The following is a 22,441-nucleotide window of genomic DNA, read 5'->3' as shown; positions in this document are numbered from 1 at the left end:
TGTTACAAGCTTAACTCTTCCAGTGGCACAAATCTAAAGCGCAGAGTGAAGATGGCGCATCAATATGACACCTCCTAAGGAACTCATTAACACCAATACACCAATAAATCATCTGTTATGATGATAAGAGTTTGTTGGACTGCCTTCAGTTTGTCAGGCCACTATTTTACTCTAGTTGAGACCTGCAGTGTCATCCAACAAAAGGATTTGTGCATAGAGCAACCAATAGGACAAAGGCAAACGCTCTATTCTCTGACCACACAAGCATCCATTTTAACATCAGTGTTTAACAAAAATGGCAGAAGTATTTAACAAGTTCGGGTATTAACTTGATGCTCGAAGGAAACCACAACTCACAACACCAGCAGTAGAAGATTACTTACAGCTACTCTATAACGAACCAGAGTTTACTCTCTGAGAAACTACCGGTGCTTGCATTCAATTTTTACCACCATAACGAACCAGATCATGCTAAGAACCTGATCAAGCATCGGATTTACCACCATAACGAACCCTAGAGCAAGAACTAAATTGAGAGCAGATCGACCACGAGGACCAAAGCCAAGAACACCCAACCAAATCGAGTCAACGGCAATGGGTTCCTCCTCCTCCGAGCTGCAAGCCAGCGCACTTTCCCATGGCGACCTCTCCTATAACCTGACGACCTAAGAAGAAGAAGAAGCCCACCACCCATGGCCTCACCGCACACTCCCTCCTGGGCCACCTCCCGGCGTTCCTCAAGAATCACACACCCACCCACCCTAGCGTCGGCAAGAGCCCTAACACCGGGAAGAGAAGAGGGCAAGGAAGATGAGGGCGATGCGTTACCAGCGAGAAGGCGGCGGAGAGCGTAGCCGTCGCCGTTGCTGTCGCCTCGCGTCGCCGCCTTGTCGCCTCGCGCGTCGCCGCCTCCGTCTTCACGTCGGAGCCGTCGCCTCGCTTGGCTTCGTTCCAGGAGGGAGGAGGTGTGGATTAGTTCCGGGCCGTGGAGGTGGGGGAGGAGGCTGATCCGGCTCAGGTTTGGTTCTAGACCAGGCCAACCGAACAGCGATTCCGGACCAGGTCTGACTTCGTTCCGGGCCATTCCAATTCGTCCGGATTGGGCCTCGTTCCGGGCCATTCCGGAGGAAACGAACGAGGCCTAAATGGAATCGATTTGGACCGGTAAAATGTCCAGGAAGCTCGATCCTGGAGGGATGAAGCGGCGCGGATTGCGACAGGCACCGGCGACGGCAAACTGGAGGAAACGCAGAGCCGCATATGCGTCTATGAGCTCAGCCGAGCCACAATTCCCAAGCGGAGCCCAAGGAGAGGAGCCGAGGAGGCCCTCCACCAATTTACCGTCCGATCTGCTAAGTGTACAGGTGGCTTGCACCGAGGACAGGGCTGCACAGGCCTGACTTTGCAGCCCTCCTGCACCGAACTTTTTTCCCGACGAAGCGCCGGCCGATGCGTGTTTTGCTTGGCTAAACATGATGTTGACGTGTTAAACCCACAGTAGGGAAGACACAAACAACGCGACGTACACACTTACGTGGCGTGATGTGAGGAGCTCCGGTACGCGCCAATCATAGCACAGGCATGAAACGGGCCATAGGCCGTGGAAGCGTGAAGCGCGCCATGCCTTGGAGCTTCGACTTTTCAACCTCTTCCAAGCATGTAATCGGATGGCTCATTGTCCTTTTCTTTTCAAGTATATACTAATCGACGACCACACGCGTCTACTCTTTCTAAATTCTTAACCAGCACGTCAGCCGGAGCTGCCATCACTTTGCATGCCGCATCAACAGGACCAAGCCGGGATGCAATGACCAAACTGCCGTGTCATCCTATATATGGAGTCTTGGTGCCGTTCCATTACTCAGCAAGGAGCACACGAGCAGTCGAGCACTCGCCGCATTTGAGCACAAGATCCATCATCACTTCATCAGCTGCGGCGTCTCTTCGCTCAGCTTCCCTACTGCAATTCAAGCAACTATACTGCAGGCATGGAGGCCACCCAGAACGTGGAGGTTGCTGCCCTGGTGGAGAAGATCACCGGCCTCCACGCCGCCATCTCCAAGTTGCCGTCGCTGAGCCCGTCCCCAATGGTCGACGCGCTCTTCACCGACCTCGTCATGGCCTGCGTCCCGCCGAGCCCCGTCGACGTGACCAAGCTGTCCCCGGACGCGCAGAGGATGCGGGAGGAGCTCATCCGCCTCTGCTCCGACGCCGAGGGCCACCTCGAGGCTCACTACTCCGACATGCTCGCCGCCTTCGACAACCCGCTCGACCACCTCGGCCGCTTCCCCTACTTCAGCAACTACATCAACCTGAGCAAGCTGGAGTATGACCTCCTGGTGCGCTACATTCCCGGCCTCGCGCCATCCAGGGTCGCGTTTGTCGGGTCAGGCCCCTTGCCGTTCAGCTCGCTCGTGCTCGCGGCGCGCCACCTGCCCAACACACACTTCGACAACTACGACCGGTGCGGCGCCGCCAACGACCGCGCGCGAAAGCTTGTTCGTGCGGACAAGGACTTGAGCGCGCGCATGTCCTTCCACACGGCCGACGTCGCCAACCTCACGGACGAGCTCAGCAAGTACGACGTCGTCTTCCTGGCCGCGCTCGTCGGCATGGCGGCCGAGGACAAGGCCAAGGTGGTTGCGCACCTTGGCAGGCACATGGCGGATGGAGCAGCCCTCGTCGTGCGGAGCGCGCACGGGGCTCGCGGGTTCCTGTACCCCATCGTCGATCCAGAGGACATCCGTCGCGGCGGGTTCGACGTGCTGGCCGTGTACCACCCGGACGGTGAGGTGATCAACTCGGTGATCATCGCGCGCAAGATCGACGCCCGAGAGAACGAGGAGGTTGCTGCTCTTGTCCAAAAGATCACTGGCCTCCACGCCGCCATCACCAAGTTGCCATCGCTGAGCCCCTCCCCCGACGTCGATAAGCTGTTCACCGACCTCGTCATGGCCTGCGTCCCGCCGAGCCCCGTCGACGTGACCAAGCTGGCTCCGGAGGCGCAGAGGATGCGTGAGGAGCTCATCCGCCTCTGCTCCGACGCCGAGGGCCACCTCGAGGCGCACTACTCCGACATGCTCGCCGCCTTCGGCAACCCGCTCGACCACCTCAGCCGCTTCCCCTACTTCAGCAATTACATCAACCTGAGCAAGCTGGAGTACGAACTCCTGGTCCGCTACGTCCCGGGCCTCGAGCCTTCCCGCGTTGCCTTCGTCGGGTCAGGTCCCCTGCCCTTCAGCTCGCTCGTGCTCGCGGCGCGCCACCTGCCGAACACGGCGTTCGACAACTACGATCGGTGCGGCGCCGCCAACGACCGCGCCAGGAAGCTGGTCCGCGCAGACAAGGACTTGAGCGCGCGCATGTCCTTCCACACGGCCGACGTCGCCAACCTCACGGACGAGCTCGGCAAGTACGACGTCGTCTTCCTGGCCGCGCTGGTCGGCATGGCGGCCGAGGACAAGGCCAAGGTCGTTGCTCACCTTGGCAGGCACATGGCCGACGGAGCGGCCCTCGTCGTGCGGAGCGCGCACGGGGCTCGCGGGTTCCTGTACCCCATCGTCGATCCCGAGGACATCCGTCGCGGCGGGTTCGACGTGCTGGCCGTCTACCACCCGGACGACGAGGTGATCAACTCCGTCATCATCGCGCGCAAGGTCGACGCCGACGCGAACGGGCCTCAGAATGGGCAGGCGCACGCTCGCGGCGCGGTGCCGATAGTGAGCCCGCCGTGCAAGTGCTGCAAGATGGAGGCGAGCGCGCTCCAAAAGAGGGAGGAGATGGTGTCGAAGGAGATGTCCGTTTGATGATGAGGAGCTGTGCCTGGTAATAAAACAACTTGCTGTTTGATCACTTTAATTTCGTGTTATCGTGATATCGCACGTGTGTACTTTTTTTTATGCAATGCGTTGTGTAAGTGTGCTTTGCCTATGTGATGTGCCAATACTTGTGTTTCCGATGTAATAGACATCGATGAGGATAATGTGCATGGCAAGGAATACCACATGTGTTTGTAAGTGTGCCATCAACAATAAAAAGGACCTTAATTAATGAAATTTGTTGGTGCAATTGTGCTAATGCATCCACAGTATGTATGTCACAGCTTCGAGGAAAAGGACCTTTCTTGATATTTTGCATGATTGTAGAGGCTCTCACCAGTATGGACTTTATTTTGATAAATGCTTCTGGAGTCCTTTCTATGGGACGAAATGCTCCGGTACGCATTTTGATAAATATATGCATCTACTTTCACGCTTGATTTGTTGTAAGAAATTTACAGAATGATTTGTTTTTGTTAAGTCAAACTACAGCCTGCAGAAATGAACGAAGGGGTATATTGTTTTCACATATGTGAAATCCATTGAAGAAATGATAATATGTTGTATTTGTTAATTATTCAACGCCTAACTATAAAAAACATAGGAAAGGTAATTGTCAATGGTCTGGTTATAATGAAATTTAAAATAAACACCACTATATCATATCTCAAGCTGCACGGCATGTTAAGTTTTGCTGAGGTTTAAGACCAAGAAGAACTATACCTTTTTATGGGCATCCGTACACTGTTAAAACTTTCTTGCTCAGTTTCTCAAAAAAAAAAACCCTTGCTCAGCCATAAACAGCTGCAAGGGCTCAGGGCAGCCATTATATTAGTTCATCTTGGTTGGAATACTTAACATATATGATAAAAAAATCACTTCGATTAATAAAAATGATAGCTTTGATTATTCATGGAAAACGATATATTTTCTTTGAGAGGAGGTGCTTTTATTCCGTAGCAATGTTCATCAGTGCAGGAACAAAATTTTGAGGATTAATAAACCAAATATGCTGAGTCCCCATATTTATTACATGATATCAAAGTTTTTTTAGAATTATTCTTAAATGCCTAACTCCAAATTAACCACTTAAGCGCATAATTGGCTAATTTTTCTGTCTATCTTTTAATCGATGGTTTGATGATATGCTAACCATATTTGAAGGACGACGGCTGGCGTGATGACGGTAAAGCCTTTTTTATAGATAAAAAGGATCAGAAGAATGAATTGCTCCGGTCCTCCCATTTATATTAGTGCTTAAATGCTTCGCAAAAAGATAGTGCTCAAGTGGCGTATGCTTATTCACCTTGTATTATAATGTTCCGCTTATTTTTCTTATAATAAGTTGTGGGCCACAAGTTGGACTTATTATGCCCTTTTAGCTGATTTATTGCTTTTTTTGTGTGTGCGCGCGCTCGCTTGCGGTTTTATAGAGTGTCGTAGCTCGGCAATACTGAGGCGTGAGGCCACAAGAACAAATTTGGCCTTATTCCTTCTGCTACTTACTAGTCTCGCCGGGGCCACGTCCTCTTTTCCATCCACCAGCTTTGATGCACATTCGACGCTCCCGACCCCCGACAGAGAGAATAGCGATGCACAGTCACGCAGCACGTCAGCGTTAAAGACGTGACGGTCCTATGATTTCACATGCTTTCTGAGCCGCCAGCCGGCCCGCAGCCAGCGAGAATCGGGTGCCGGCCTGGCAAAGCCCTCCTGCTCCCCGGGCCGGTCGCGGCCTCACGCTTCCCCGGAGCACATGACGATGCCATTCAAATCTGTCGCGCAAAGCCGCCAAGCCCCCGCCTCGAATTGAATCCAACGGATCGACCAGGCTAATGGTGACAAACCCGAAAGATTCCGTTCCCACGCCACGCCCGGTGCTCCTCGCCAAACACCCACCAAAACCGCACCTAAACCGCTCCCGTTTTGCATCACGCCGTACACTAATGACTAAACAAAGCATCTCGAGCCCTCCGTAATCCGAATCATTTTGGTTAGACACAAACGGAGGAGAAACCTCTCCACTTCCTCTCTGTCCCGCACGCACCACCGGTCCGCATCTCGCCATGTGCGGTGGGTGCTGCCGCCGCCAACGCGGCCCCGACGGGGCGCCCGTCGGAGGCCGCCGCGGGGGTTGCTGCGGGGCTATCCTCGCCGTGCTGGCCCTGGCGGCCGCCGCGGCGGTCGCGTTCCTGGAGGGCACGGCCGGCGGGGTCTCCTACGCGGGGGACGGGTGGCTGCACGAGTGCGCCAAATGGGACGCCGAAGGCGGCCGGTTCCTGGCGTCCACCTTCTACGGCGCCAGCGTCGCGGAGGTGCGCGGCGGCGAGGCGGAGGAGCGGGTGGTCCTGGCGGACCCCGACGCCGCCGGGAGGGTCGCGCTGGGGCTCGCCGTCGACGCGCCCAGGCGGCGCCTGCTCCTGGTCTACGCCGACCGCCTGCCGCGGATTGGGTACGCCGCGCTGGGCGCCTACGAGCTCGGCTCGTGGCGCCGCATCTTCCTCACCCGCCTCGACGTGCCAGGTGCGTCTCCCGGCGCCACGATTACTCTTGTGCTTGCTAATTCGGAATTTAGGATAGACAGATCGGGTGCATTGTTTGTGTTTGGCCGGAGGGAGCCGCCGCCCTGTAGCCTGTAGGGTCGCTGACCGGTTGGTGCCTACGCCGCCGCCACCCTGTAGCCAGAATGAGTTCGTTAGGATCATATAGATTTGCTCGAATATTCAATGGAAGGCATTAATTCTGTCTAGACTTCCATGAATGAAGCTTGCAGGTTGCAGTTTGCAATTCGTACAGGGCCCTGCCATTTTGGAGTTTCAGTATCAGTAAATAAAATTGGCAAAAAAAAAAGAAACGGCATTGTTCGGAACACATTTTTTTTTTGTTCGGAAGGCTTGGATTTTTGTTTTCAGTCGGTTTTCATCTAGTACGACTGGGCGGCTAAATTTTCTCCGGTGCACAAAAAGTCCAAGCTCCGATCCAAGAAAGCTGTACCAGTGAATGGCTCACGTTTCCTGTAGAAATCATTTTGGCCTCCGATATTTCTACACAACCTATCGTGTTCCGTTTTTGTCATTCTAGAAAACTCCTGTGAAATTTATAGTTTGCAAACGAGGCTGAAGTTTTTCAGCGGAAGTACAAGTGTTTGAATTCAAAGTGTTAGCACCAGTTTATCCGAACAAAAGTGTTATTGGGTAGACTAAACTTTAGTCAAGATTTAATAGTACAAGTGTTTGAATTCAAAGTGCTAGCACTAGTTTATCCGAACAAAAGTGTTATTGGGTAGAATGCGAATGCTAATAGGTGCTAAAGTTTAATAGTCAACTTTAACCTATGGAAATATGCTCGAAGGCCGTACGTTGGCAATTTTGGTACCTTATACGCATGAGAACCTCATCGAATTAACTTTTAAGACCCAAAAATGGGAAAGTCTATGAAAAGTCCGGATATGCTCTACATTTGATCAAGTTGTACTGACAAATACTGCCATACTGTGCTCATGAACATGTGCTTCTGTCGTTGCCAGAACGTTATATGCTTGGCTGAATGCCTAGCTATTTAGTTTTCCCCTTTAATCCTACACGTTCCCAATGAAAATTTGGTTATTTTATCAGCCAGCGTACGTTTAAGTTGCTCTCATCACTGACAGGCCTTCATGACCGACGAGTACAAGCTTAACCGATAACTGTTTGATTTGCAGGCGAGTCTACGTTTTCTGACGACGTCGCCGCCGACGAGGACGGCAACGCCTACGTGACTGATACCTTGGGAAGCAAGATCTGGAAGGTCAGCCCGGACGGCGCGCTGCTCGGCGTCATCAGGAACTCCACGTTCACGCAGCGACCTGGGGCGCTGCACAACTTCCTCGGCCTGAACGGCATCGTGTACCACCCGAACGGCTACCTCCTCGTCGTCCACACCTCCGGCGGCGACCTCTTCAAGGTCGACCCCAAGACAGAGACCGTGCGCGTCGTCAAGGTGCAGGGGTCGCTGAAGAGAGGGGACGGGCTGGAGCTGCTCTCGGCGACGAGGCTGGTGATCGCCGGCGTGCCGAGCCGGCTGGTGGAGAGCTCCGACGGCTGGGAGACCGCGAGCGTCACCGGGCAGTACGTCGGGCCGATCCACCGGGTCGGGTCGTCGGCGACGGTGAAGGACGGGGACGTGTACGTCAACCACCTCGTCGGGTTCGGGCTCGGCAAGAAGAAGACGCACGTCCTTGCGAAGGCGGTGTTCTCGCCGTTGGCCGCAGCGAGTTGACGGCCGGCGCCTCCGCCGTTGTGAGATCGCCTCTCGGCTCTCGCTGCTTGCTTAAGCGGCAGTTCATAGTTACAGACTATACTCGGCATGATACAGATGCCCAAGCTTTTCTTTGTAGAATTAATTTGTTGCTTGAAGCTACAGGGTTGTTCTGTATGCAATATGCATCGATCAAAGGATGTACATGAATCATTTCTGAGTTTTGATGCTGCGGTGATAACTGACATCGATGAAAGGCTCTTTCCAAAAGAAAAAAGGGTTCCGTTCACAATGCTCGTTAGGATGTAATTGTTTTTTGGAGAAAAGGATGTAAAAATTTGGACAGTGCGATGGGTATCTATACTGCAGGCGTGCTGCTATTGCTTCCGAAATGCTTCACTTCTGTTGCCCCTGTTTTTTTTGTCTTCAGACAACGGGAAACTCAGCGACCCCTATAGACACGTTCCCAGGGTCGACGCATCATGATGCATCGGGTCCAAATTCGGATCAGGCGATCAGCCTTTCAAAAGATTGGTTTAGGTTTTTACTCGCCCCATAGTTATCTTGTCATAATGCCAGTCATTTTACCTCTATCGTCAAGTTTTTATGACTAAAGAGTGTTTGGATTCGAGTACTAATATCTAAAAATACTAAATTTAGCATCAATTCATCTAAACAAAAGTGCTAATAGGATAGACTAAAGTTTAGCCATGACGCACCTACCTTTTGACTCATTAAAACAGACCCTAATTTGATGGGCACAGGAATACTCAAGTACAATCAGAGAGTTGAATTGCTTTTCCGTCACGTACTCACATGTACTGCCTCTCTTGAATAATCAATCATTGCTCCTTTTTAATCTAGTCATGCTAGCTCGCCAGCGCAGCACCGGAAGTTCGCGTTAATCGCATCACCACTCCACGGCTCACTTCGGCGACTTGCCATTGCCCACTGGCTGCCGTGCAAGCAATTCAATTGCTTCCCGTCCCCACCGTCCCAAGTCCCAGCCGCCCGCAGGCCGCGGATCAATGGAGAGGCAGAGGAGCCCCGCCTCCTGCTCCAGCTCGTACCACTGCCACCTTCTGAGCCCGAGGAGTCTCCTCGTCTCCCTCGCCTCGTTATCCCTCCTCTTCTCCTTCCTCTTGGCGCTCCGCCACGGCCGCCCGCTCCACCTTCCCTTGGCGTTCGCCGCTGCCCCGGCGCCGGTTCTTGTGGCTGGTGGGGGTTACTGGGGCGACCCAGCGGCGGCGGAGGTCGAAGAGGCGGTTGTTGGGCTCGGGAGAGGGGATTCGGTCGCGGAGGGAGCGCGCCCCGCTGTTTCCGGAGGTTTGTCGGTGCGGGACGTGGGCTCGGCAGCGGAGGCGCAAGAAACTGCTACTGGAGGAGGAACTGGTGGAGCTCCTTCGAATGGTGAGGATTTGAAAGGGAAAGAGGTCGCGGAATCTCGAAACCACTCTCTTGGAGGCTTGGATTCGGGTGTGGAAGTGAAAGAAGCTGCTCCTCAAGGCAGTCGTGGCGAGAGGCTGGCGAAAGCGAAAGATTTGATTTCGGAGAGGCCAAACTTAGCAGAATACAAGAATCCTAGCAAAGAAACTTCTGCAGCTGCATCAGCAGAGAAATCGAAGGGAACGGGATCTCCGCGAGATGTCAATTTCTCCATAGAAGCTTCAGGTCCTGCAAACGGGACGAGAGACGAGTTCTTGCAAGATGACCATGCTGATGATGGGCACAATTCCTCTGTACACGGAGCTTACGCTTCTCAACAAGGGGGACGCAGGGAAAGCTTAGATAATTCAACGTTAGGGCACAGCCCTGGAGCAGCTCCAGTCAATCCAGATAAGCAAGAAACGGCCAAGAGCAACATGGATTTCGCACGAAGCAATGCGGCACAGTGTGATGTTTCTGACGGGAATTGGGTGTTCGACGAAAGCTATCCACTGTATGAGAGCAATTCTTGCCCTTTTATAGATGAAGGGTTCAGCTGCCAAGCTAATGGAAGAATGGATGGAAGCTACATGAAGATGCGGTGGCAACCTAGGCATTGCAATGTCCCAAGGTGTTGCTGCACGAGTGTATTAGCTCAATTCATCTGTTGCTTACGAGTTAGGAGGTGGTACTAGAAGGTTGCTATTCACTAACTTCATGCGGCAATTTTAGGTTCGATGCAAGGAAAATGCTTGAGATGCTGCGAGGAAAGCGACTAGTGTTTGTCGGAGACTCCATTAACAGGAACCAGTGGGAATCCATTATGTGCTTGCTAAGCACGGCAATCTCAGATCCTTCAAGGATTCGTGAAACTCGTGGCCGTAAGATTACTAAAGAGAAAGGGTATTACAACTTCAAGTTCCTGGTTCGTATGATCTACTATGGCTAATGTAGAACTAGTCCGTTCAGTGTCTAGACTACTGTGTAATAGTCGTCTCTGTATCGTTATTGCAGGACTACAATTGCAGTGTGGAGTATCATACGACCCATTTCTTGGTGCATGAAACCAAGGCAAGAATTGGCCAAAAGCGCACAATGACACTACGGATCGATACCATAGATCAGAGCTCATCAAGATGGAAAGGTGCCGATGTACTTGTGTTCAACTCTGCTCATTGGTGGTCGCATCATAAAACAAATTCTGGGTGAGTGTAGAACTGTAGATTAATGCTATCAATGTGTTTGATACACAGTTCGTATTTGAAATGAAACAAACAAAGAAGAAATGCAACATTTGATACTCTTAGTCTCGTGTAACCTTGCAGAGAAACAATGGTTTGATCATGTATTTCTGTAGGTATGCTATCCTCTGATTCCTAGCATCTGATGATTGATTGCTGATTGCAGAGTGTATTTCTATCAAGAAGGGGATCATGTCCATCCCCATCTTGAAGCCTCTACCGCTTTCCAAAGAGCACTGAACACATGGGCATCATGGATCGACCGTTACATCAATGCACGGCAAACTCAAGTGTTCTTCCGAAGCTCATCCCCGTCTCACTTTAGGTTTGGTCCTCCACTGTTCAATCTAACACTAGCAACTTCAGATCTGCTGGCTTGCTGCAGCCTCCTCTATGCAGCATACCTATGTCATATTTATCGCTGATTTCAGTGGAGGCGAGTGGAATTCAGGGGGACACTGCAGAGAGAGCACACTAGCCCCTAACGACGGCCGTGTGTGGCCAATGCCGGAGATAAACGTGATGCTTGAACAAGTCTCGAAGCAGATGAAGACTCCTGTGACAATTCTGAACATTACCGATCTGTCCAGACTAAGGACCGATGGCCACCCCTCTGTTTATCGACGGAAGGGAGTAGATTTAACAGCATCCAGCGGCCAGGATTGCAGCCATTGGTGCCTTCCTGGGGTGCCAGATACATGGAATGAGCTGCTGTTCTACCATCTAGTGTCTTCAAAAGAAAAGGTTGTAACAAGATAGTGACTAAACTATCGGTCCCTTTTCTTTGTTTTTTTAGAGAGGGCACTGTTAGTTTTTTTGTAAGTGTAATTAGATTGCGAAAAGAGAGCGCAATCATGTATATGTTTGCATCCTCTTCCTCTGCTGATAATATGCCAAGCACACAGTCAAATGCCATGTGATTCTGAAAATGTTCCTTACATCCAATTACAGTATGTTTATCATGCAAACAGATAGTCCTCTCCTCGTTACAGCAAGACGGTATCGGGACAGACGCAACCAAGGGCCGGTTTTACAAATGGATTGTTTTTTTGAAATTTTTTTACAAATGGATTGTATGTGCAACATATGCTCAACAACGGCCCGCTTTCTGGTCCACCACATCTGATCAAGGTACAACTACTTCAAAACCATGAGCCCCCCATCTCAGAAAGGGGGTTAAAAAGGCCGCAAGAACTGATGAGCCCATCATGAGGCTGATTTTTTTTATAAAAAAGGACACCTGCTTCTCTTCGATATCCCAAGAAAACACGGGTCAGAGCTGAGCATTAGCAGGAGTACGGTTATGCTAACTCCTCACTTGCTCCCACGACACCCCAAATCCCCGTTCCGTTTCCGTTACACCGGCCCGCCTCCTCGCCTCGCCGCTCCGGCTCCGCCTTCATTACCACGCCAGCCGCACGGCTCGCCATTGCAGCACCAGCCATTGCTTCCTGCCCCGCGGCCGCGGACCGTAGCGCCTATCAATGGAGAGGCAGAGGAGCTCATCCTCGTCATCCTCCTCGTACCACCTCGTGAGTCCCAGGAGCCTCCTCCTCCTCTCCTTCGCCTCCTCGTCGCTCCTCTTCTCGTTCCTCTTCGCGCTCTTCGCCCTCCGCCACGGCCGCCCGCTTCACCTCCCGTTCGCTTCCGCCCCCGTCGGCGCCAATGCCTCCGCTGTGACCATTGCGCGGGCGCCGGCTCTTGGGGGTTCCGTGGGCGTCGCGGGGGTGGCGGAGGTCGACGAGGCGGTTCGCGGGAGGCGGAGCTGGGATTGGGTAGCGGAGGGAGCACGCCGCGCGGTTGCCGGAGACCTGTCGCCGGTTCCGGCCGTGGCCTCGGCGATAGAGGTGAAAGGAGCGGTTACTGGAGGAGGAAATGGTGGAGCACCCGCGAATGCTGAGGTTTTGGAGGGCCAAGAGATTGCGGAAGCTGGGAGCTACTCGATTGGAGCCTCGGATTTGGCCATGGAGGCTAAAGAAGAAGTTGTTCATGTCGGGGGTGATGGCAAGAAGTTGGAGAAAGATTCAGTGTCCGAGAAGCCGAACTCCGCTGAAGGCAAGAATCTTATCAAAAAAGATGTTAGTTCAACAACGGAGACCCCTCTAGATGTTGGCAATGCTTCTGCTTCCCTGGAAGTAACTGCGACCGCAGAGAAATTGGAAGGAACAGAGCCTGTGAGAGCTATCAATTTCTCCATGGAAGCCTCAGGTACTGCAATGGACATGAGAGACGAATCCTTGCAAGATGTTCATGTGGGGAATAAATACAATTCCTCTGCACAAGCAGCTTATGCTTATCAGCTAGAGGAGCAACGGGAAAGCTCAGATCATTCAGCTGGGAAGAACAACTCCGGGGCAGCTCCAGCCGATGCAAATAAGCAAGATCCTAATCTGATTGAGGAAGCAGTTACGAGCAAAACAGATTCTTTGCAAAGAGATGCAGTACATTGTGATGTTTATGACGGGAGTTGGGTGTTTGATGAGACCTATCCACTTTACACAAGTGATAGATGCCCATTTATAGATGAAGGATTCAGCTGTGCAGCAAATGGAAGAATGGATCACAGCTACATGAAGTGGAGGTGGCAGCCTAAGCATTGCAATATCCCGAGGTGCTAGTTGTATACTTGTATTAGTGTATTTGCTCAGTCCTTTGGTTGCTTAGGAGTTTGAAGGTAGCTCTAAGAGTTTGCTATTTGTTAACTTCATGCAACAAAACTTAGGTTTGATGCTAGGAGAATGCTTGAGATGCTGCGAGGAAAGCGACTAGTGTTTATCGGGGACTCCATAAACAGGAACCAGTGGGAATCCATGATGTGCTTGCTGAGAACGGCAGTATCAGATCCTTCAAGGATTCATGAGAGTCGTGGCCGGAAGATTACTAAAGAGAAAGGAGATTACAACTTCAAGTTCTTGGTTAGTATGATCTATATCTGATGTAGAACTAGTGCATCCATCAATGTCTATGCTTGTAGATAGTAATATTCTTGGTATGGTTGTTACAGGACTACAATTGTACTGTGGAATTTCATGTGACACATTTCTTGGTGCATGAAGGTAAGACAAGAATTGGCCAGAAGCAGATGAAGACACTACGGATCGATACCGTTGATCGGAGCTCATCAAGATGGAAAGGTGCTGATGTGCTTGTGTTTAACACTGCCCATTGGTGGTCGCACCACAAAACAAAATCTGGGTGAGTATTGACTAATGTGAATGGCAGTCACTTCAGATGAATTAAGTTCTTATTTGAAATCAACCATGGAACAAATACAACTAGCGATGTTCTCAGTTCTTACAAGAACTAGAGCTTGCAAAGAAACAGTAACTACATCATGCTATTAAGCATCTGGTTGTTAAAACTAATTTGCAGGGTGAATTATTATCAAGAGGGGGATCATGTCCATCCCCATCTAGATTCCTCTACTGCTTTCCGAAGAGCACTAACCACTTGGGCATCGTGGGTTGACCGTTACATCAATCCACGGCAAACTCAAGTGTTTTTCCGAAGCTCATCCCCATCACATTTCAGGTATCCCCCTTGACTGTTCAATCTAACACGAACAATTTCAGTGTTGCTGCAGTCTCTATGCAAGCAGGTTAATGTTACAATTGATCACTAATTTCAGCGGTGGAGAGTGGAATTCAGGGGGACACTGCAGAGAGAGCACACAGCCCCTTAATGATACCCGCGCAAGGCTGGTACCTGATAGAAACTTGATCCTGGAACAAGTCACAAAGCAAATGAAGACTCCTGTGACAATTCTGAACGTTACCAATCTATCTGGGATAAGGATAGATGGTCACCCATCTATATATGGCCGGAAGGCTGTAGATTTAACAGCATCAAACGTTCAGGACTGCAGCCATTGGTGCCTCCCTGGAGTCCCGGATACATGGAATGAGCTGTTATTCTACCATCTAGTGTCGTCACATGTAAAGGATGTAACAAGTTAGTGACTGAATTAATTGGCATCTTTTTTTCTGTTAGATAAGGTCTTTATTCTCGTCTGTAAATATAAATTTGACTTGGAAATAGAGCACAAATGTGCAATCGTGCTTGTCCCTGTCCCTAACGTGTCATGCATTGCTGTCAGGTTCAGAAATACTTGTAATAATAAAGTTTAAACCTTATGATTGAACTTGTAAATGAATTTGCAATGAACATTTGGCTCATAGATTCGCCTTACAAAAATATATATTTAAAAAGCCATGGCTATAGCCATCTCAGCTATTAGTTCCTCTAGCGGCTCCAGTTTGAAAGCCTGCCATCACTTCCTGACGACAAACTTTTCAGCAACACAAAGGTTGCCACCTTCCAGGCTTCCAACCTTTCACGAATGTTTATATTCATTTTTTTTTCTCAAACTTGATGTCTGAGTTTATTTACTAAGGAATATAAATTATGCTTATCTACTAACAAAGCCCTTGTATAGTGATCTAGGCCTAAATCATGCATTAATTGAAATACTGATTTACAGCAGATTGTATCCAGGGCCACTCTTGAACTATCGAGCAACTTTATGTGCTCGATGGTGAGAGACAGATGCTTCGTCCTTCTTTGATCCTTCTGGTCTTCTAGCCCAGTCTGGAGCCTGGTCAGGCCCATAACGATAATCATAAAAGAGTTCCTCGCTAGCCTCAATATGTTCTTTTGCATAGATACCAACACGATGGTCTCCAGCCACCAGCATCACCTGGAAAGTAATATGAAGTTAAAACAAGCAACATAATAAAGAATTATTGGACAGTGCTCAGTAATTGCAATTCTTACCTTTGCATAGCAATTGGGGTTAGACGAGTGGTTTGCAAACTTCAATTTGTCCCCCTTGCGATAAGCATCCAATACATACTGCGTGGATGTATTGAATTAAAGTTTACTTCTATGAATTAAACAAATATTCCAATCCAATTTGGAACAGAGAGGAGGGGCATGAGGTACCTGATCATTTAAATCAAACAGAAATGATGAGTTTGCCCGGTCATATATTTTGCCACGCTTGTCTGCTTCCTTGTGAGAGATCAATTCACCAGTATATTCTCCAAGATAATCATTTTTATTTACAGGGTTCTACATATAGAAACAAAAAGAAGAATAAACTAGCCGGAATAAGAAAGCACGTATCACACTAAAGTTCTTTCAGTTATCTGACCTTAATGAATGCACCCCAACCTGCAATATCAGATCTTCCTAACAAAATCTGATCCATGGTCAACAAGTTACGCAGTTAGGGATACTGGAGCACAATGCTGCAAAGAAACAAATAACACTCAAAGTACACTCTGTCTCACCCTTTGCTGTTGTTTCAAGAGGAGCTTCATATTTCCACACTGATAACCATCGCCCCTTGAAGGTGGCTCACCTAATGAACCATCTCCACAGCTGAAGTAAATGAACATCAGGTCATGCGTATAAATTATAAGAATACAGATCAGAAATCTGAGTACAGAACAATAGAACAAGATCAGCAGTTAACAAAATTTAAAGTTTCTTGAGTCTTGACCCTGCTGTATGCTTATTTCAACATCTTCATGAACGCATAAAGATCAGTTGTTAATTAGCCAGTGCTGATTACCTCACCCAACAGTTCCTGCAAACATCAGGATCACATTCACGACTGGCAGCAAAACATGGGCACTGTCTGCTTCTGCATTGACTTTTTGCACAATGGCAGCCTCTAAACTTGTTTTTGCAGCTCTTTGAACACCTATTGATTAGATAATCATGATTAATGAGAATTCAAAAATGAAATCAGCATTATTTTTTTGCTTTATACTTTCAGTAGTAAGGATATGAAATCTGTGTAAAACTGTAAATTAGTAATAATCACTCGGCAGGTGTAAAGGTACGACAGAGTACTACTCAATAGAAAGGAAAATCAAGCATAACTTCCAACGTACCCGCAGTACTTCTCACAGCAAGTTCCATTTTCCATGCAGGGGCAATCTTTGCCACACATTTGCTGGCACCCACACGGGTTATATTGTGTGTACCATTGCTTCCCATCACCAATTCTTTTTCTAACAGTTGGATGCCCTGCAGACTTCCAAGTATATTTCAGCTTTCGATTTCGTCCCCTCCGGCGGTAGATTCTTGTTCTGGTAGCCATGTCTTGCTCCTAGAAGACATGGACAAATAATCATGTTTCTACTGTAGCAGAGCCAACAGAAGCTTGATTCTTTTTTAGCGAAAAGCTGAAAACAGTAAGGAAAACCCTACTGTGGTAGAAATATATTAAATTTATAAAAGTATAAAAAGGACTGCACAGGGGGCTTAAAGCCAACAAAAGAAAAGGAAATTGTACAAAACGGAGAGGAAAAATTAATCGAGGGTAGCAAGCCAATCTAAGAAAAGACTCCTGGCTGGTTATATATTTACTTTTTGCGTCAGTTTTGCGTGTGCAGTAGTAGCAAGGCTATATCTTAGACATTTCACTTGTGGAGCCAGGGTATTAAAGCTTATCTATGGCATGGTGGTAACCAAAGTTATCAGACCCAGACCACCGGGTGGTTTAATCAGGGGAAATGAAACTGGATAAGAAACCACATTGAGCTGATCTACAGCATCTGGAGATGCGGTTTAAAACAAGCAAATCCAGAATGGTTGGCAAGCCAGCTAATCGTGTGAGCTTATGCTGTTATGTGCTCAATAGGGAATAGCAATCTGTAAGACCTTGGGACATGCGACTATGATTATTGGGTAGCTCGTTTTTTTCTCATCTATTTCTTATATATAAAATAAAACTCACATTTCAACCAGTGATCTTGTTATGGTTAATTTATTGGATTGATGAACACGATAACAGGGAGATAAGAACCAACTCGCCCTCTCACAGGAGGCTCTGAGTTTCTGCTTAATCCTTATTCTCGCCGAAGGCTAATACATATAGGAGTCCCAGAGCACCTAACAACTACCAACCAAATATCTAATGGCCAGCTAATCCAGTCCGGTGACCCAACAAACTGAATGAAAACTCAAACAAACTCCCAAACCGAATCCTAGCCACTAGCTGTCGCCTGGGCCTTCTTCTTGCTCTAGAATTTCCTCCAAAAGAACGTGTCCACAACAGATCCAATGACCCCAGTTTGACCTGATCGATGACCAGTTTGGATCTGATAACATGGGTGACAACAGGTCTGATTCCATGTTTGAACTGTTTTCTATCACTGTATAAACTAGCAATTTCTTGGCTTTTCTCCAGTTGGATCAACAATATTACAATTTTGTTCCAAAAAAGCAAAACAATTCTTTATCCTGATGAAATACCCCTTAATTTGCAATCTTTAATGATCAGATAGCTGAAAACCTGGAGCCACCAAAGAGGAGCTGGTTATTATTACCAGTTCTAACTACCAACTTCAATTGTCTTACAAAAATTAATAACTTCAAAACCAAGCAATAACAAACAGACATAGTATGCGATAACTCTATAGCAAATTGTAATAAATAACTCGCAACAGCATAGTAATAGTCTGAATTCAGATTAATATGACTACAAACACTTCGCATACTTTTAACCTTTCTGATCTAAGCGCATACCAAATGGTGAGATAAAGCACAAAAGCTAACAGTGCAATGCAAATCATCGCATACCACGTAGTCTTGTTCGGTTTCTGCAAAGTCACCCAAGGTGGATTTACTCAAGAGAGGTCGTTTTGCCATCGTTGCACCATTGTTATACATGTAGTTGGCCACTTCCATGCAGGTCTTGAGGCCACATAGTAGGTTTCTTGCTATGAGACAACTGTGACCAATGCACAAAAAGGTCATACAACTAGGGGGCTTAAATTAAACTAATAAGGGAACTCTGTTTAATAATCTTAGAAAATCCAACACTACAAGAAAATGTTTTGTTATAAACATCATATGCTTACCTATTCTTTCCAAATATCTCTATGCCCTTCAAGTATAGATCTCGCTCCAAGGAACTCCAACAAGAAAGACTGTGCTCCAAGAAATTCTTTGTTGAAGATAATTTATTACTGTTGCTTCCCACATTTTCAGTAGTACTAGTTGTGCTTCCCCCACAGATATCTTTGGTCGATGTCTTCTTAGTGGACTCATCAAGGATTCGTAGTTTATCACCTCCAGATTCCCTAGGCTCTGGCCTTGTGTCACGAATCTCTGGAATGGAAAGTTTATTAAGTATATTGCTTGCAAATGAAATATCAGAAGTGAAAACCTTCTGCCTTTTGCCAGGAGAACGCTCCCTGTATCTGGGTCCATGTTTCAAAATCCTGTGCTTCCCTAAATTACTGAGAGGCAAATCAGAGGATGCATTTTCTGTTTCAGAAGTATCTGCAGAAGGCGGTGTAGTGCTTTTTTCAGCACTTGCAGAAGAAACTATTTTTGATCCGCTAGTTCCAACAAGTGCCATGGACTTAATGTTGTCTTCCTCTCGGTTTGAATCTTCAGATTCAGACAAGATGTTAACATCAACTTTGTGTGAGGCAGTTCTTGATTCCATAGTATATGTTGCGCAGCCACCTAGACCATCATCATGCGTATCTTGAAATCCTTCTCTCCTCTGGGGAAACTAAAATTAGAATTAGCCTGGCACACAATATTGTCGCAACTCTTTACAAAAAAAATATAAGCCCACTGGGACAAATGTACTAAACCCTTTTTCTAGAGGTGGGCACAAGACCTAAGGTGGCCGCCTACACGGCAGTTTAGCCCGTGTACACGCTACGCAGTGACTAGCCGTGTCCGTTTAATCAGCCGTTTACCCTGTTTAATGACCGTTTAACCCGTTTAAATGGCCATTTAGTCCGAACAAATAGCTAAACGGCAGGTGACCGAATGTTTAGTGTTTACCGTTTAGGCTAACACTAAAGGTGGTAGATAAATGACCAGCTTAACCTTGACTAATCTTCTCTAAATTGTGTATATATGGGGAAAGAATTTAGTTAATTAAGGGCTTGACTGGAAAAAACAGGTCAAAATTGTCTAGAAGTTGAAAACAAGTTTGAAGATTATAAAAAAGGACTAAAACAAGTTTTTTGAACAGGAGGGAGTAGTCAATATGGTAGTAAATTTCGTGAGGATACATACTCGAAGGTAGCAATGATCACCACATGGCCTCTTGTTTTCATCAGGTTCAAAGCTGTAGGGTTGCTTCTCACACTGACAAGAAAAATATTTCCAAATACTTATAGCAGGGAAAAATAGAAATTGCAAATGCAAATGGTCAATTACTTACTGGGAATACCAAATTCTGAGAGCAACCATGGAGACGGCAGTCAAAAACCTGAGCGGACAAATGTCCAAAATAAATCTCAGCCTTGCAAGTTTACTTGAACCAATTGGCAAAACATAGCTGTGGCAACAGGGAGTAAAAGCAATAGAAGCCAGAAGTGGAACTATACCAAGCATCTGCGGCAGAAGAGATTATCAAAAGAATCCAGAATGGAATCCATAGTTTTGTCAAGAGAAAGTTGGCTGTGTATCTTATGAGAAGATCCAGAGAGCTTCTCATTTTTCTCAAATAGGACTTCGGATCTTTCCTGTCATTTTTAAGGAAAGAGCAGGGTCACTATCACATTGTGGGCATCTTAAGTAGAAAAAAACAAAAATTGTACAATAGGGATATTTACAAGTGACTTTACTAACTTAAAAATCTTATTAAAAGGTAGACGACCTCAATTTCTGATGGAGTTGCATCAATAAACTGGCAGAGAACATTTACAACCTCTCGGTTTAATCCATGCTCCTGAGTAGCTTTCCTGTAGCAGTTAAATAAAATCAGATTAACATGAATTAGAAGAATAAAGTTCAACTTCTCATTCCAGTGTGCAAAAGTAACTAAACTCCATGTTTAGACACCATAGGACTGTAACAGAAAAGCTTGTAGGCTTTGTTCTGGCACCATTTTAAATAGACTATACTGCATTGCCCTACAGGGTATGTATGGTACTCAAGGCAACCAACAAGTGGAAATCTAGGACAATCATGCAAGCTGTGCAACTAACTGTATAAAGCAGTTGCTATCAATCTCTGCACGCATATAGCACAGCAGGTTTCTTTTGTGAATGTAGTGATAAGGTTCTGATATGTGACATCTTTTAGATCTCATACATCTTACCTTAATCTAACAACTTTGAGGAAGGAAACTAAGAGCCTATTCAAATTTTTAAATATTTCAAAATTTAGCTTCTTGAATATGTTATTATATTTTTTTGCGAGGTTGTTACCATATCAATTGGTCTTCGCCCTCAGTGAAAAAGTGTTTCTCTTCCTCTGGTTCTGGAATTTCATCATCGCTGTCGCTGCAGATCAGAGCCTCATTTCCGACTGGATCATAGTAAATTCTTCTCCTACCAACTGACTGATCATCGGCCATTCTTTGGTTTCTGCGCTGTTTTAAATGACAGTAACGTATCAAAGGTAAAAAAACACTTATTTTGACATGTTATATCGACAACATTGCATGCACATAAGTACTCATGGAATTAATCAAGCAAATAAACTCAAGTGGATTTGCATGAACCATCACCCATACAGTCAAATCTCCTTAGAATGATCATGAATATCAAAAAATAGTGCCCTTGGTAAACATACATAATGAATATCGCAGATGCTCCTGGAGTTCCCAAAGCAAAATCGCGTATGGAAATTTCCTCTTTTTGTACAAATTTTATATTTTATCACACGACTAAACTACTCTCAGATTGGTTTCGAGCATCATATAAGCACATGCATCATCAACTATCCAGTCCATAATCACATTCTAACATCAACTTGGCACACGAAGCCATGAGCTCCAAGAAAAATTGCAAGGCAACTTAATAATATGTAATCAAAAGGGGGCAGCAGCACTGTACTTGTCCAGGAAGATCCAAGTGGTGTACGGAGGGATCCTGTCAATCCACGGCAGCTTCACGAACCGTACGACTGTCCTTTGTGCGGGACCGCCGGAACCGGAGAGCACGAGCGTCCCGGCCGCCGGGTTCTCCTCCTGCACGTACACCACGTCCGTCTCCCCCATCCCGTTCGCCAGGTCCGACTCAACGGGCGTGGACTGTAACTCCGCTGCGCGCCGTGACAGCGCGTTCTCGCCCTCGGTGCCCCTGGAAGACACCTCCGCCGCCGCGGCCACGTCGAACAGCGCGCAGGTGTGCCTCTGCAGCGTCTTCCTGTTCAACTCCACCTTCTCCTGCGAAGGGACAAAACACCCAACCCAACGCCGCCGCCTGATTGAGCAATCCAAACAAGCCGCTCCTCCGCGAAATTCCAGCAACGTGATCGGGTCGGGTGCGGGCGCTCACCTTAATGTAGGCGAGGCGCTCGCACTGGATTTGGCGTACCAGCTGCGTCAGCTTCCCACGGATCGCGACTACGGAGGCGGCGGCGGCGTCCCTGCCCATCCCCTGATCCGGCCGCTGCAGAGCACCCAAAACAGGGAAACATGAAGCGGAAGAGATCGAAACCAATCGGATTGGGGAGATCGGGCCGGCGAACCCGGGGCGCGAGAAATCGAGAGGCCACGCTCACCTTAGAGCGCTGAGAGGAGGAGTCGGAGGCCTTCGACGACGACGCCATGGCGGGCGCTGGCGAGCTGCCTGCGGCGCCCCCCTTCGCCTTCGTCTCCACACCTCGCGCTACAATACCCCCCCCCCGCCCCCCCCCCTCTGTTCTGTTCAGCCCTGTCTCACGCGACTCTTGCGAGCAGTAAAAAGGTGGGGCCGGGGCGACGCGGGCTTCGTGTACGTGTCGATGACA

General features: G+C 48.0%; 5 protein-coding genes across 8 annotated transcripts; 4 read left to right on the top strand and 1 right to left on the bottom strand.

The window, feature by feature from the left end:
- The first annotated feature begins 1,876 nt into the window (after positions 1-1,876).
- Positions 1,877-4,129, top strand: LOC112873937 (nicotianamine synthase 2). The gene has a single exon (XM_025937045.1). It carries the CDS (start codon positions 1,989-1,991, stop codon positions 3,804-3,806), a length of 1,818 nt encoding a protein of 605 aa, XP_025792830.1. The 5' UTR covers positions 1,877-1,988; the 3' UTR covers positions 3,807-4,129.
- A 1,529-nt stretch (positions 4,130-5,658) lies between these two features.
- Positions 5,659-8,281, top strand: LOC112873939. The gene is made up of 2 exons (XM_025937046.1): positions 5,659-6,341; positions 7,519-8,281. Exons 1-2 carry the CDS (start codon positions 5,885-5,887, stop codon positions 8,073-8,075), a joined length of 1,014 nt encoding a protein of 337 aa, XP_025792831.1. The 5' UTR covers positions 5,659-5,884; the 3' UTR covers positions 8,076-8,281.
- A 679-nt stretch (positions 8,282-8,960) lies between these two features.
- LOC112873936 (protein trichome birefringence-like 6) lies at positions 8,961-11,649 on the top strand. Its single transcript, XM_025937044.1, has 5 exons — positions 8,961-10,110; positions 10,212-10,404; positions 10,494-10,684; positions 10,887-11,045; positions 11,152-11,649. The coding sequence occupies exons 1-5, from the start codon at positions 9,083-9,085 to the stop codon at positions 11,477-11,479; spliced, it is 1,899 nt and encodes a 632-aa protein (XP_025792829.1). The 5' UTR covers positions 8,961-9,082; the 3' UTR covers positions 11,480-11,649.
- Positions 11,650-12,058: 409 nt separating this feature from the next.
- Positions 12,059-14,796, top strand: LOC112873935 (protein trichome birefringence-like 6). Its single transcript, XM_025937043.1, has 5 exons — positions 12,059-13,331; positions 13,443-13,635; positions 13,725-13,915; positions 14,093-14,251; positions 14,349-14,796. The coding sequence occupies exons 1-5, from the start codon at positions 12,205-12,207 to the stop codon at positions 14,674-14,676; spliced, it is 1,998 nt and encodes a 665-aa protein (XP_025792828.1). The 5' UTR covers positions 12,059-12,204; the 3' UTR covers positions 14,677-14,796.
- A 57-nt stretch (positions 14,797-14,853) lies between these two features.
- On the bottom strand, positions 14,854-22,353 carry LOC112875021 (histone-lysine N-methyltransferase EZ3). Of its 4 annotated transcripts, none has more exons than XM_025938696.1 (17): positions 22,214-22,353; positions 21,988-22,101; positions 21,544-21,875; positions 20,914-21,072; positions 20,361-20,445; positions 20,089-20,226; positions 19,923-19,970; positions 19,775-19,846; positions 18,595-19,256; positions 18,314-18,464; positions 16,621-16,838; positions 16,296-16,427; positions 16,012-16,102; positions 15,873-15,920; positions 15,662-15,790; positions 15,494-15,584; positions 14,854-15,416 (listed from the first exon to the last, which is right to left on the bottom strand). In XM_025938696.1, exons 1-16 carry the CDS (start codon positions 22,259-22,261, stop codon positions 15,513-15,515), a joined length of 2,499 nt encoding a protein of 832 aa, XP_025794481.1. In that variant the 5' UTR covers positions 22,262-22,353; the 3' UTR covers positions 14,854-15,416; positions 15,494-15,512. The 4 variants fall into 4 exon arrangements, with proteins under 4 accessions (XP_025794481.1, XP_025794479.1, XP_025794480.1 ...); XM_025938694.1 differs by having other exon boundaries at positions 15,494-15,571; XM_025938695.1 differs by having other exon boundaries at positions 15,494-15,571; positions 18,595-19,247.
- Between the last annotated feature and the right edge of the window lie 88 nt (positions 22,354-22,441).

Source organism: Panicum hallii, chromosome 9, assembly GCF_002211085.1.
Source record: "Panicum hallii strain FIL2 chromosome 9, PHallii_v3.1, whole genome shotgun sequence".
In the NCBI taxonomy this organism is placed as follows: domain Eukaryota; kingdom Viridiplantae; phylum Streptophyta; class Magnoliopsida; order Poales; family Poaceae; genus Panicum; species Panicum hallii.
Note: the sequence above shows the minus strand (reverse complement) of the source record. Positions and strands in the feature narration are given on the sequence as shown.

Bases quoted from the DNA above. Each gene is read 5' to 3' on its own strand.
- LOC112873936 (XM_025937044.1), top strand. From the start codon at position 9,083: ATGGAGAGGCAGAGGAGCCCCGCCTCCTGCTCCAGCTCGTACCACTGC. The intron at 10,111-10,211 runs GTGTTGCTGCAC...CGGCAATTTTAG, and splicing joins AGGCATTGCAATGTCCCAAG to GTTCGATGCAAGGAAAATGC. The intron at 10,685-10,886 runs GTGAGTGTAGAA...TGCTGATTGCAG, and splicing joins CATCATAAAACAAATTCTGG to AGTGTATTTCTATCAAGAAG.
- LOC112873937 (XM_025937045.1), top strand. From the start codon at position 1,989: ATGGAGGCCACCCAGAACGTGGAGGTTGCTGCCCTGGTGGAGAAGATC.
- LOC112875021 (XM_025938694.1), bottom strand. From the start codon at position 22,261: ATGGCGTCGTCGTCGAAGGCCTCCGACTCCTCCTCTCAGCGCTCTAAG. The intron at 20,227-20,360 runs GTCGTCTACCTT...TAAAAATGACAG, and splicing joins CAACTCCATCAGAAATTGAG to GAAAGATCCGAAGTCCTATT. The intron at 18,465-18,594 runs GTAAGCATATGA...CATTGGTCACAG, and splicing joins GAGATATTTGGAAAGAATAG to TTGTCTCATAGCAAGAAACC.
- LOC112873939 (XM_025937046.1), top strand. From the start codon at position 5,885: ATGTGCGGTGGGTGCTGCCGCCGCCAACGCGGCCCCGACGGGGCGCCC. The intron at 6,342-7,518 runs GTGCGTCTCCCG...TTTGATTTGCAG, and splicing joins CACCCGCCTCGACGTGCCAG to GCGAGTCTACGTTTTCTGAC.
- LOC112873935 (XM_025937043.1), top strand. From the start codon at position 12,205: ATGGAGAGGCAGAGGAGCTCATCCTCGTCATCCTCCTCGTACCACCTC. The intron at 13,332-13,442 runs GTGCTAGTTGTA...AACAAAACTTAG, and splicing joins AAGCATTGCAATATCCCGAG to GTTTGATGCTAGGAGAATGC. The intron at 13,916-14,092 runs GTGAGTATTGAC...ACTAATTTGCAG, and splicing joins CACCACAAAACAAAATCTGG to GGTGAATTATTATCAAGAGG.